The sequence below is a fragment of the Microcebus murinus genome, chromosome 5, assembly GCF_040939455.1.
Source record: "Microcebus murinus isolate Inina chromosome 5, M.murinus_Inina_mat1.0, whole genome shotgun sequence".
Lineage (NCBI taxonomy): Eukaryota > Metazoa > Chordata > Mammalia > Primates > Cheirogaleidae > Microcebus > Microcebus murinus.
This window is the reverse complement of record NC_134108.1, coordinates 36,169,114-36,182,292: the sequence shown is the minus strand read 5'-3', so window position 1 is coordinate 36,182,292 and position 13,179 is coordinate 36,169,114. Positions and strand designations below refer to the sequence as shown.

The 13,179-nt window shown below is 37.4% G+C and overlaps 2 protein-coding genes across 3 annotated transcripts in view; both read left to right on the top strand.

The window, feature by feature from the left end:
• TPD52L1 (TPD52 like 1) overlaps nt 1-13,179 on the top strand; it is a 377,442-nt gene that overhangs the window by 27,682 nt on the left and 336,581 nt on the right. The window lies entirely within an intron of this gene.
• The window catches only part of NKAIN2 (sodium/potassium transporting ATPase interacting 2), a 967,023-nt gene that overhangs the window by 931,684 nt on the left and 22,160 nt on the right, over nt 1-13,179 (top strand). For both annotated transcript variants that reach the window (XR_001157261.2, XM_012777552.2), the window contains exon 5: nt 8,187-8,247. Coding sequence is in view for 1 of the 2 variants with exons in the window: in XM_012777552.2 (XP_012633006.1) it covers nt 8,187-8,247 (61 nt within the window). In the remaining variant the exon portion in view is untranslated. The remainder of the gene's footprint in view (nt 1-8,186; nt 8,248-13,179) is intronic.

Genomic DNA, 13,179 nt, shown 5'->3' with positions numbered 1-13,179 from the left:
AGATAATACAAGTTTGCATGTACGTCTAGTTTTATTTAATCTTTTAAAAAGTGTTTAATGCAGTCATGCTTGATGATGCAGCACAACACCTAAAGGCTGGTATTAAGATATGTTTCTGATCCTCTGAAAAGCTTTTCTGACCCAGTAGGCTGTGAACATTCACAATAGCCCTAGAGGCAATCTTCCATGTGTTATTGTAGGTTGATAACTGCACCTGGATTATTCGTAGCAAAGAAAATTTGCAACATGTGCCATAATAGTACAGCCAGTGGAATAGTATGGGGATAAGAATCATGTGGTGAACAATAGAGATGATATACCAGCCCACGTAATAAAATACTTCCTATAAAGACCTTCATTAATAATACTGATATAATCACATTAGAATCCTTTGCTGAAGCAATCTCAAATTATGTAGATGGAATAAGATGAAAAAGAGCAAGTAAAAATCATCTGCAACTTAAAATTATGCTTTGTGTGTGCATAATATCCTTCTGTTCAAATTCTTATTACAAAAAGCATTGGTTAGAGCATATGAATTATGAATTCAGAACAAAAATGTATTATTTAATTGAAATGAAACATAGAACTAATTTATTTGGAATGTGAGATAATTGCAGATAAAAAAGAAGTGTTTGTTAACACCCCATCTCAACTCCTAGTGAAAAAAGAGAGTGTTGAATATGATTTCACATTTTATCAACATTAAAAACTATCATGGACTTCCATGTTGGTATAAAGGCTCAAAAATTAATGTGTCTTTGTTCTTAAGAAGACAAGTGTATCTACCTTGTTTAAATATATTTATAATTTAGAAATTATAATATAAAGGGTCTTTAAAATAAATAATAGTACCCTAAAATATATTTTTCATTAAACTTTTTACTATGAGAGAATTGTACCTCACACCCAATTATGTAAAGTAACATGAGAGCTCCTTTATTCAGTTTTCCCAAATAGTAACGTATTAGAAAATTTAGTAGAAAATCACAATTGGGAGATTAATATTTACAATGTCAGGACACAGAACAGATCCATCACCACAAGGATCCCACATGCTACCTTTTTATGGCCCCATCCACTTCCCTCCGACCTCCGTAGTCCCTGGCAACCACTAACCTACTCTCCATTTTTATAACTTTGTCATGACAAAAATGTTATATAAATGGAATCCTATAATACGTAAACTTTTGGGATTCAATTTTTTCATGCTGTACAATTCTATGGAAACCCATGAAGGTTGTTGCATGTATCAAAAGTCCCTTCCTTTTTTGCTGAGTAGTATTTCATGGAATTAATGTACCACAGTTTGTTTCACTGTTTTGCCACTAAAAGACATCTGAGTTGCATCCAGTTTGAGGTTATTATGAATAAAAATTCTATAAACATTACTGTACAGGTTTTTTGTGGGAATATGTCTTTATTTCTCTGGGATAAATGTCTAGGAGTGCAATTATTGGGTTATGTGGTAGTTAGTTCCATGTTTAGTTTTTTAAGAAACCTCTAAACTGTTTACCCAAGTGGCTATACATAAATGTTTCCCTGTTTATGTTCTCAAGATTTTTGGCTTTGATTTTTCTAAAAAGTTTAACTATCGTGTACCTTGGTGTGAATTTCTTTAGGTTTATCCTGTTTGGGGTTCAACGTTTTGAATTTATAATTCAAATTGACGTGGTTTGCCAAATATAGGAAGTTTTCTGTTATTATTTCTTTGAGTACTTTTTCAGTGATCGTCTCCTTCTCTTCTCCTTTCAGGTCCCCGATGACAAAAATGTTAGATCTTTTGTTATTGTCCAATGGGTCCCTGAGGCTCAGTTTATGTCTTTCAGTCCACTTTTTTGCTGTTGACCAGATTAGGTCATTTATACTGTTCTATCTTCAGGTTCACTGATTCTCTCCTCTGCCTCCTCCATGTTGCTGTTGAGTTTTCTTATTTTGGTTATTGCATTTTTCAGTTCTAAATTTTTAGTTTGATTCTTCATTATATCTTCTACTTCTTTGCTGAGACTTTCTAATTTTTTCATTTATTTCAAATGTGTTCATAATTGCTTGTTGAAGCATTTTTATGATGGCTACTTTAAAATATTTGTCTGCTAATTCTAACATCTCTGTCACCTCTGTGTTGGCTTCTGTTGATTGCCTCATTTCATTCAGAGTAATTTTTAATCAAAACATAGACATTTTGGGTATTATGCTGTGAGACTCTAGATCTTAATTAAACTTTCTGCTTTGGCTGATTGCTCTGATACTGTTTTGGCAGAAGGAGGGAAGCTGATTCATGTCTGCCAAGTGTGGACAGAAGTTCAGGCTCCTCACTTAGCCTCCACAGACACTTAAGGTGGGAAGGGCTTTTTATTTAGGCTGGGAGGTGGTGGAAGCTCCTGCTCCCCACTCACTCCTCAGAGATGCCTCCGTGGCTGAGGAGGGTAAAAGGGCTTTATTACTGCTCCCAGATGGCTTCTACCAATACCACAGGGGCAGAGAACTGGCCTCATTACTGCTGGGCATAGGTAAACATCTTGATTTTCTACAGGGCTTCCATTCCTATCACTCAAATGGGGAGTGGAGGGCTGACCTGTTAGTACAGAGTGAGGCTAGAAGTCTGGATTCCTCATGTGGTCTCCACTAATACTGCATTGGCAGGGTAGGAGGAGTCTTCTTACTTCCTGGCAGGGATGAAAGTCCAGGCTCCCTGGTTGAACTCTTGGACACCACAGCTTGGCAGAGGGGACATCTTGGGTCCCAACTCTATGCCGCTGTTTTGGGGGAGTGGTTTTTGTTTGGTTTCTTTTTTTTTTTTTTTTTTTTTGAGACAGAGTCTTACTTTTGTTGCCCAAGCTAGAGTGAGTGCCGTGGCGTCAGCCTAGCTCACAGCAACCTCAAACTCCTGGGCTCAAGCGATCCTCCTGCCTCAGCCTCCCAAATAGCTGGGACTACAGGCATGTACCACCATGCCCGGCTAATTTTTTGTATATATATTTTTAGTTGGTCAATTAATTTCTTTCTATTTTTAGTAGAGACGGGGTCTCGCTCAGGATGGTTTCGAACTCCCAACCTCGAGCAATCCGCCCGCCTCGGCCTCCCAGAGTGCTAGGATTACAGGCGTGAGCCACCGCGCCCGGCCTGTTTGGTTTCTTTTTGTTTGTGTTGTTGTTGTCATTGTTTTCCTAAAGTGTTGGCAAAGGAAGGAATAGTGTTGTCTTAAAATTTTCTGTCTTGCTAGACTGCCTTTTTGCTGGTCCTTTGGCTAGAGAGGGCAGGCTTTGTTGGGCCTTTGTAAAAATCTGTGTTCACTGGCATTTTCTGAGTTGTAGGCTTTTTCAGTCCCAAGTCTGGTATATATGAAACCAAATAAACAAACAAACAAAAATAAAACATGGAATGCACCCTAATGTCCTTCCTTGGGTCCCAAGGTCCCTAACTAGGCTGCCTCCTTCCCACTTTTCAGTCTTCTTATGTTTGTTATATATGTTGAAATAATGTCCAGGGTTTTCAGTTGGGAGCAATAGGAAAAAGTATCCCTTCTATTACTCCAACTTCCTGGAAACAGAAGTCCAAAATACAATGTTTTAAACACTAAGGTATTACAATTGAATCTTTTTAAATACTTACCAAAAGGCTTTGGTTTCCTTTTATCTATTAGCTTCTAAGTGGATTTCTGGGATATACAATCATAATTTCATTTGTGGATACAAAAAAGAATTTTAATCTGATTTAGTTGTAGAGAGAAAATATCATTTCCTTTCAGTGAGTAATGATATCAAGATGATATGTAATTCCTTATCAGGTGAATTAGATGTGAACAAATCATATTAGATGCATGAAGGTGAAAAGATGAATAAAAATGAAAACATGTAAACTTAGCTCTGCTTTGAATGCCAAAGAAAGACTAAAACAACTGGAATATTTTGTTTTATCACAAGTGAATAATGGTGTGTTTGCCTAGTATAATGCTATAGGTACCATCTATTATTATTTCAGCCAACTTTAAGTAAGGAATGAAATAAAATCATTCTATTTCAATTGCAGGTACTCAGATCTATAATAACATGAGTCTCTGTTCTGTGCTTTTTATCCCATTAATTCCATTCATAAAGTCAAAACTCCTCCAGAATGGGGCCTGAACATAATTCATATCTTCTCAGCTCTTTTCTGAGCTCTGCTTGGAAGATGTCCTCTCCACCTCTCTCCTTTCCCTTCTTTATTCCCTTTCAAAACCCTCCTACCTTTCAAGGTCAAACTCAAAAGTACCAAGCTCTATCCTACTCTGAGAATGGGTTTACAGTTCTTGGGGCCAGCAACACTTTAATTCATTTTTAAAGAATGAGTTAAAATCATTCAAGGTGTAAGGTGGAGTGAGGAGGGGAAGGAGGAACATTAGCATTCTTAGTTGGCAGAATGGAGAAATGAGTTCAGGAACAGAAGAGAGAAACTACCTGATATATGTCAGCAAACTGCCAACAGCTTACTACTGGCATCAATTCTGACCAAGAGTGTTGGAAAATGAAGCTAGAAAGGAAGTCAAATATCACATCAAAAAGGATTTGTATTCCATGAAAAATTTTATACTTTGGTAGCTGGTGCTCCTTAAGCATGCTGCATAGAAAAATAGCAGAGTGAGAATTGCAATTCGATATGCAGCCGAAGCCTGCTGATCATGGCCTTAATCTGCCTTACAGTTTTGATTTCCATTCTCTAGTATGAGGTCCCCGTACTCTCATCAGATGTCACTACTGGCTCTTTCCTGAACATAACCCATACCTTCCCTGCTTGATGATCTCATTTTGGAAAAACAAGCCCCACTTTATTTCTCATCTGCAGAAATACAAATAACATTCTTCCAAGGTTGGTTATGAGGATTAATGAGCTAACATATGAAAGCATCCAGTTTACTGTCTGTCACTTAGTAGACATAAAATTTTTTCCTTCCTTCTCATAATTTACCTAAATCTACTTCAAATTACAATTATTTGTATCCCTGCTACAAGATTGAAAATTCCTTAAGGCTAGCACTAAATCTAAAACAGTGGCTCTAACTGGGTGCAATTTTGCCCCTTTAGGGACATATGGCAATGTTTGGAGACATTTTTGGTTGCGTCAGTTGTTGACTGTCTTGATTGTAGGATGCTACTGTTTAAACAACCTACAACACATAACAGCTCCCACAAAAATGAATTACCCAATCCAAAATGTCAATGGTACTGAGGTTTAGAAACACTGGTTTATTTCATCTTTGTAGCCCTGGGAGCAATTAGCAGAGTTGCACATTATAGGAGGCATTCAGACTTGTTAGAAATGATTTGAAACCCCTTTTCTGAAGGTAAATTTTATAAATTGCTGTTGGGGAGTTAAAATTAAATTAAAAATTTATCTGGTGTAGGAAAATTGAAAGATAGCAGGGTTTATGAATTTTGATTAATATGGAGGAAACAAATTTCCATTTGTATTTAAAGATGACCAAATTAAAAGCTAAAGTTCTCTTAATCAGCAAGGTTGTGTAACAAATTGCAGCAGGATTTACTTTTATATCAAAGGAGCTCCCCTGATAGTTAAAGAATGCAACTGAATACAATTAAAAGATTACTAGTAAGCAGAATGCAGTGCCCTTAGCTGCATTCTGGGAGAGTATACTTAATAATCTAGAATCTAGTCACACTTTAATGAGAAGTTTAAACTTATTGGCCCTGAATTTCAGAATTTGTCAGTGCTTGCTACCTAGACTTTAGTTTTGAAAAAATGAAGTGGTAAGTGAGAATCAAAAGAAAAGTTTGTAATTAGGAAGAAAATTGCTTTACAAATAATTCAATAAGTATTTAAAATGGAAAAGAAGAGCTAAACTATTGATAAATCTATTATGTAGCATTTAGCCACATATGGTAAGAACTTAATATGGAGGAAGAGGTGAAGGTATTAGCAGCACCCAACCAAACCCATAGGCTCTTGACCTAACCATAGCCACAAGTACTAAAGACAAACAACCCATGGGACTCTCACTCAAGGAAAAGAGCACTTTCATGGTCCTTGTGGATAAAAAACTAAAAAGTGTTAGTACAGTCTCTATTTTTCCAGTACCCATGAAAATGCTCAAATTGCTATGTGTTTTCTTCTCTGGTCAAATCAAACTCTTTGCTAAAGCCAAATGTGAGACGCTGGCTTTTAACTAGTACTCTGAACTCTAAAAATAAGACTCATAAAAACAATGATCCTGATGACTCTATTATATAAGGAAGTAGTTCTTACTATCACTATTTTATTTACAATACTAACATATAATTCAAAGATAAACAGGCTGATTTGATGATTTTTTTCTAAAACGTTTTTTATTTTTATTTTTTTTTTTTTTATTTATTTTTTTTTTTTGAGACAGAGTCTTGCTTTGTTGCCCAGGCTAGTGTGAGTGCCGTGGCGTCAGCCTAGCTCACAGCAACCTCAAACTCCTGGGCTTGAGCAATCCTTCTGTCTCAGCCTCCCGAGTAGCTGGGACTACAGGCATGCGCCACCATGCCCGGCTAATTTTTTATATATATATCAGTTGGCCAATTAGCTTCTTTCTATTTATAGTAGAGACGGGGTCTCGCTCTTGCTCAGGCTGGTTTCGAACTCCTGACCTTGAGCAATCCGCCCGCCTCGGCCTCCCAAGAGCTAGGATTACAGGCGTGAGCCACCGCGCCCGGCCTAAAACGTTTTTTAAAAAAGAAAACTAATTCTGCTAATGTAGCATCAGTGGTATTCACATTTATCTCTTGGTGATATGTACTAGTTCAGAGACCACATTTGAGGATGGAAGGGCAAGAGGTGCACATTCCCTTTCACCCAGGATCCAAAAACAAAAGCCCTTGAAAAATGTGTTGCATAGGTCTCCTCCCCAACTGTGCCTGCCCAAGGTGGGTCACTGCTGCCTCTTCTTCTGTCCAGGATGACCACTGTTTTATTGCATGGGAGGCCTCTTTGGAACATAGTTAGAATCTGCCAGAACGTGCTGTCTCTGTCAAACCCAAATTAGAGATTTGCTAAAATTATTTTTCACTGGGCTCCTCTTTGTCTCCAAATAGTTTTGTAGTTATTAAACACTATTAGTGTACCTTCTGACTTAAAATGTTCCACTCATATCCTCCAGAAGATTGCTGTCACCTAATGAAAAACAACTTCATTAGGCTTATCACAACAGCTCCTTTTCTCCCTGTGCTTTAGCTTTCTGATTGAAGACTGCAGCCTTTCCTAATGTTCCCTTCTCCACACTAAATATTATCATGTGAGATCAGTACTCAGCCAGATCAATGCCTGTCTGAAATGTCATTGTGAATAATCTTCATCACTGTTCTGAGGACATACCTTTAAGGATTCCCCCAACAGGATTATTTTTTTTAAGTTACCCACTTATTAAGAAATTATATTCATCTGTTTCCTTTGACCAGCACTCACACTTTGACTAAATAAATATATATTATATAGATATTTAGGCATATAAAATCACTCAATATAAGGGGATAGATATCAAATGACTTTGCTGTCGGCCTTTACAGGAACTAATTTCAGTGAGAAAAGACTTCACTGACCATAGGGACTTTTTTTGTAGGATGTTTCAGAAAAGGATGACATGATGTGTGTAATCCCAAATTCAATGCACTGGTGATACTCCTTGTTTACAGGTGTCTACCTCATCACTTCTCTGTTATATGTCAACCTAATTTTGCTCTGTATGTCCTAGTCCCTGTTACAGGTCCAAATATGAGGTTTATTTTACTTACAGAGAGTTCACACAACATATCATAGAATCTCCTTAACATTTTTCTGATGGTCTGTGGGAATCCAATTTTAGAATCCTAGGCTCCAAGCTAATGAAAAGTAAACTAGAAGTTGATTGGCACAAATGAAAGTGTTAATCCATTAATGAATGGCTATAATTTTTTTTCTGTACCTAAAATACTTTGTTTTAGATTGCCCAGCAATTAACAAATCTTACGCATAAAAGCAGATCAGAGACAAACAAAGCAATATATTTATTTGTAAGACAAATCAACATCACTTGAATCAAGAATCCACCCTGGAGTGGAGCTCTAATCTCATGGACCATTTTGAAGCCCTGAGACTGGCTGCAAACTGCCTAGTTTTGAAAAGCCACTCCCCAGTGAGGCCCAGTTTCATTGCCTTTGCCTGATGTCTAAAGCATCTCTGTTTTGTTTCAGCTGGCAGGGTTCATCTACGCCTGTTATGTTGTGAAATGTATAACTGAAGAAGAGGACAGCTGTAAGTATTAAAGCTCTATTCTGTTTCTTTCAAGTTCAAAGCATCTTCTTCACTGCCTCCTACCTAGCTTTCCTATTCCTCAAACGAGATCCCCCAACATAGCATTAGAACGGAAAATAAGCCTTTTGTGCCCATCTGGCTAAAGTGTTTTTCATAAAAGTATCCAGCATATTGAAGAAATGGAGAAGCACCCATTTTGGAAACATACTACTTTTGTTTTCATTGAAAGACACTTTTGAAATCTGTTCCTCTTACAACAATTCTAATAGGGAATATAAAGGTGAGAATGGAGATGGAAGTGATGTTAAAATGTGGATAACTTGATTGTTCTCTTTTTATAGCCATTTATTATGTATTGGTAACGAATCAGTTTCACCTAGGACTGCAAATTCTAAAAATCAATAATTTCTAAAGATTACTAAATTTCTCATAAAACTGACTTAAGATTAATTCAGAGAATTTGTCTCTGGGAAATCAAATGGTTATGTGTCCTTTTGATTCTCAGTAATTGGCTAGAACTTCCTACGAAATGGCTAGAACTCTATGTCAGAGTTGACTAGATCCTGTGTTTAGACAATGGTACCCTCTTACAAGCCTCAAAGTGGCTCCATGGTCTTATGCTCTTCCAAATGTGGAGAGTAGAAGGCTTCAATCCTTCCTTCCCCCTAAGGATTTGAAATAGGAAGTCTGGAAAAAGTACTTCTTTTCTGTCTGGGGACTATTATGGATATTTGTTCATGCAGCTATATTTACTCCAGAGGAAAAATCAGAATCGGGAATCATTTTTCTTGATTTCCAAAAATATTTATAATAGTGGGTTTTTGAGACTGTGATGAAAAAGGAAAGTGAGAATACACTAAATGATTTGAAGAAAACATCCGAAGAGAAATATACGTGTCTTTTTTACTTTCCAGTCATACTGGAAAAAAAGAGGCAGTATTAGGTGATTAATTTAGAGGAGGTGCTTTTACAATCATACTCATACATGACATAAAGTCATGAATACACAGTACCTAATTTATATTATTTTATATGCCCAAAAAAATGGTGGTGGTCCTTTCACTAAATAATCAGTTGTAAAACACTCTTGAATGTATCAAGTGCTACGTCAGGTTTTGGAAATTTTAAGATGAGTCATACACTATATTTTACCTCTATAAACTTGTCAACTAGGAGGCAAAAGCAAACATGTGAACAAATAAATATAATAAAACTCTGTAGATTGTATAGTGTGTAAAGAAAGAAGAAAAATCAGGAAAGTTTTCATTTAGAAGGACACTCTTGAGCTTGGTCTTGAAAGATGAATAGGTATTTATTGGGTAGCTGGTGTGAAAATGAGGTGGTCCCCGGCAACAGGTGAAAAAGCACCAAGACATATCACAACTGGATTAATGTGAATTGTGCCCTGTGCTAGAGGCAGACACCCAGACAAGATTGGAAAAGCAAACATGGATGAGATAGTAGAAAAATAGGTATGAAAGAGTATTAGTTTATATAGTTCAATGGCAAATCAATTGGCAGGTAATTTACAAAAAGAGAAGAACATAATCAGGAATGTACTTTACAAAAATTATGTTGGCATCACTATGAAGGAAAGACTTGGGAATGGCAGAGATTAGGGAAAGGAACCCTAGTGAAGATAACATGAAAATTATTGCAGTGTGAAATGATGAGGATATGGACTCAGACCAGTATTGGAGATGGAGAGAATGTATAAGATTTCAGACATGCTGAAATGTGCTTGATGGGCTTTGGGTGGTACTGCAGTAAGGAAAAAGGAGGAGACTCTTAGATTCCTGAGTGTCTGGCATGAGTGCATGAATAGATGGAAATACCACTTGAGAAGTAGAATGGGAATCAGATCACCGGTTCTGTTTGGACAGGTTGAGTTTGAGATACCTAATGACTATACAAGAGAAGACATCTAGTAAGCACTTGTCTTATGCACAAAAAACATTTTTCAAATATTAGAAAGTGCAAAAGATATAGGGATTTTTAAAAGTATGGACTCCACAAACTATGTCAACTCATTCAGATATTACCATTCAATATCTGTGTGCCAAATCCTTGATGAAGGAAAAGTCCACAGTTTAATTTTTGTAGGGAAGTTGGGTTTTCCCTAGACTATAATGTTTGATTTCATTTTGCAATCATGCCAGTGCATTTTATCTTCAGACAATACTTATTGACACCCCAGGTCTCCTACATAGATAATTAGTATCTCTCCAGAATGACACCTCTCAAAGGGGATCCTAGAAATGCTAGTTACACAAAACACTCTGCTCAAAAATAGATTTCAAAGTGAAGTAAGTCTGACAGTGACACTTTACACATTTACATATTAACATCTCTGAGAGTACTGCAATAAATAAATATGTGCATGTTTTCCTAATCCACAGTTTTGTTTTAACCATATTAATTTGAATGAGCTATAGTGAGGCTAGACACTGATCAAAGGGAGAAATCAGAAAGAGTTTCACAGTTTTATTATACTCACAGTTCCCTGGAGTATGCAGGGACATGCCATGCAGGGTCACTCACAAGAAGGACCAGGGTCAGTCATGAGGCAGAGAGAGAAAGAGAGAGTAGAACATTTATTGTGGTTCCCATGAGAAGGAATCGGTGAGGAAGGATAGGCAGACTTAGGACAGGCTAGCCATGTTTGAAGCAGCACTCACAAAATTCATGTCCATTGTTACTATTACAGCAAGAGCTATGTAAAGTCTCCAGATGTTTTGGGGTGAACAGGGGCTTACCCGGGAACAGCTAGGGGTCATTTTGTAGGTTTCAAAATATCAGTTTATAGAAGTTAAAATTATGGTTAATACAAGTCTTCCAAATATTTTCATAAATAATCTTAATATTCTAGAGCAGGGGTCCTCAAACTTTTTAAACAGGGGGCCAGTTCACTGTCCCTCAGACCGTTGGAGGGCCAACTATAGTTTAAAAAAAACTATGAACAAATTCCTATGCACACTGCACGTATCTCATTTTGAAGTGAAAAAACAAATGGGCAAAAACACTATAGGGCCGTAGTTTGAGGACACCTGTTCTAGAGAATTAGAATTCCAGGGAATTTACCTTAGAGATTTCTGTCCTCAATCAAGTTTGAGCCAAACATATGTAAATACAAGGAGATTTGAAGTCACCAATATCTTTTGGAAGATCAAGTTTATCTCTCAAGGATCTAATAAGCTTCTTTCCAAAAGACTCCAAAAAAATAATGTGTGTGTCTTTACGTGTATTTGACCCCAACTCTTTATCTGCCTTTATCAATCCAAAATACAAGCAGACTTCTCATAGACAAGTTTACTAATTTTAGTCTTATTGTTCAGTGAGCAAGATACGAACTTTTAAAAAACAATTTATATCCAAGTAGACTGACAATTACCTTAGATGTTCATGGGATTAGGGAACAGCCTCAGTAAGATGCTTATTTGGGCTGGATCCCTGTCCTGTGGTCTTTGGTGACTTCCAGTTTTACTTGTGGTCATTCACACACATTCAGACAATTACGAACACTTGTTGAGTGCAATGCTTTGAACTGATATTATCTACCTATTATGATTGTCTTGATCACTTGTCTATATGTTCATTTCCAGACACTGCCTAGACATAAGACTTCCAGTGCTATAAAGAAGGTTTGAAATTTCTGTCTAGTTTTTGGTAGTTATATCATAAACAAAATTATCTTAATCCTTAAATAGGTTGGTGAAAAGTGAAAAAAAAAATGCTCTCAGAAAGCAAACCCTGAAGTATGGGAGAGGTTTAATGTATATATAAGCACTGAGAGGATCTCTATGTGTTTGTTTTTACCTGCTATGGATTTGCAATGAAACATCTTGATGGCAGTGCAGCGGCAGGATTGGGTGCTAGCTATCTGTTCACCAAATTGGTTGTTTCCATTTCCAAGAGCCTTCTGAGGGACAGAGGACAGTTTTCGTTCTGTAAGTGCTGAGAATGGACTGTGGAGATAAGGGCCCAATTATGGCAACTGGACAAATAAAGTATTCTTGAAGTCAATATAAAGCTAACTAGCTATGGGCTCTGTTCTGATACTTCAGGTCTCACAGCAGCAAGCACATCCAGGGAAGCTCGGAGAAAGAGGCAGAAACGTCCAGTGAGCAATGGAGAGAGTTCAAGCTCCATGAGCAAAGACACAAGCTTAGACTCCATGAAATAGCAATAAATCATCATTGAAATAGAAGGGATCAGACTCAGGCACATCAAATGCCTGAGAATTATTTTCCTTATTGGTCCTTTTAAATAGTATCTCATTACTTTTTCTAGAGCCCAGTTTGATTCATATTTATATAGACACTGTCTTTGTCCATTTGATTATCTGCTATAACGAAATAACTATAAATCGAGTGACTAATAAGCAACAGCAATTTAATGTGTCACTGTTCTGGAGGCTGTAAAGTCCAAGATCAAGGCGCCAACAATTCTGTGTCTGGCAAGGGCTCATTTCCAGGCTAATAGGTGGCACTCACTGTACCCTCACACAGTGGAAGGGGGCAAGGCAGCTCCTTGGGGCCTCATTTATAAGGTCACTAGTCCTATTTTTGAGCACTCTACTCTCATGACCTAATCACCTCCTAAAGGCCCCACCTCCTAATACCATCACCATCACATTGGTGATGAGGTTTCAATGTATGAATTTTGGAGAAATACAAACATTTAGATCATGGCAGACACTTTAATGCAAAGGTTTTTTCCCAGTGAAAAAGCCTGGACCTTGAAGTTTGTAACTTTGACCCATCAGTTACCTCAGCCAGAGCCACAGCCTGGCAGGCTAGCTGACTGCCCAACCCACAGGACACTACTGCCATCTGCTGTGCCTACCGGGAGATGACAGCAACTCAGAGCAGAGATCCCAAACAGATGTGGACTTTCCTTCCCCCTTGGATTAGTTGGTGAGAGATCCCATAA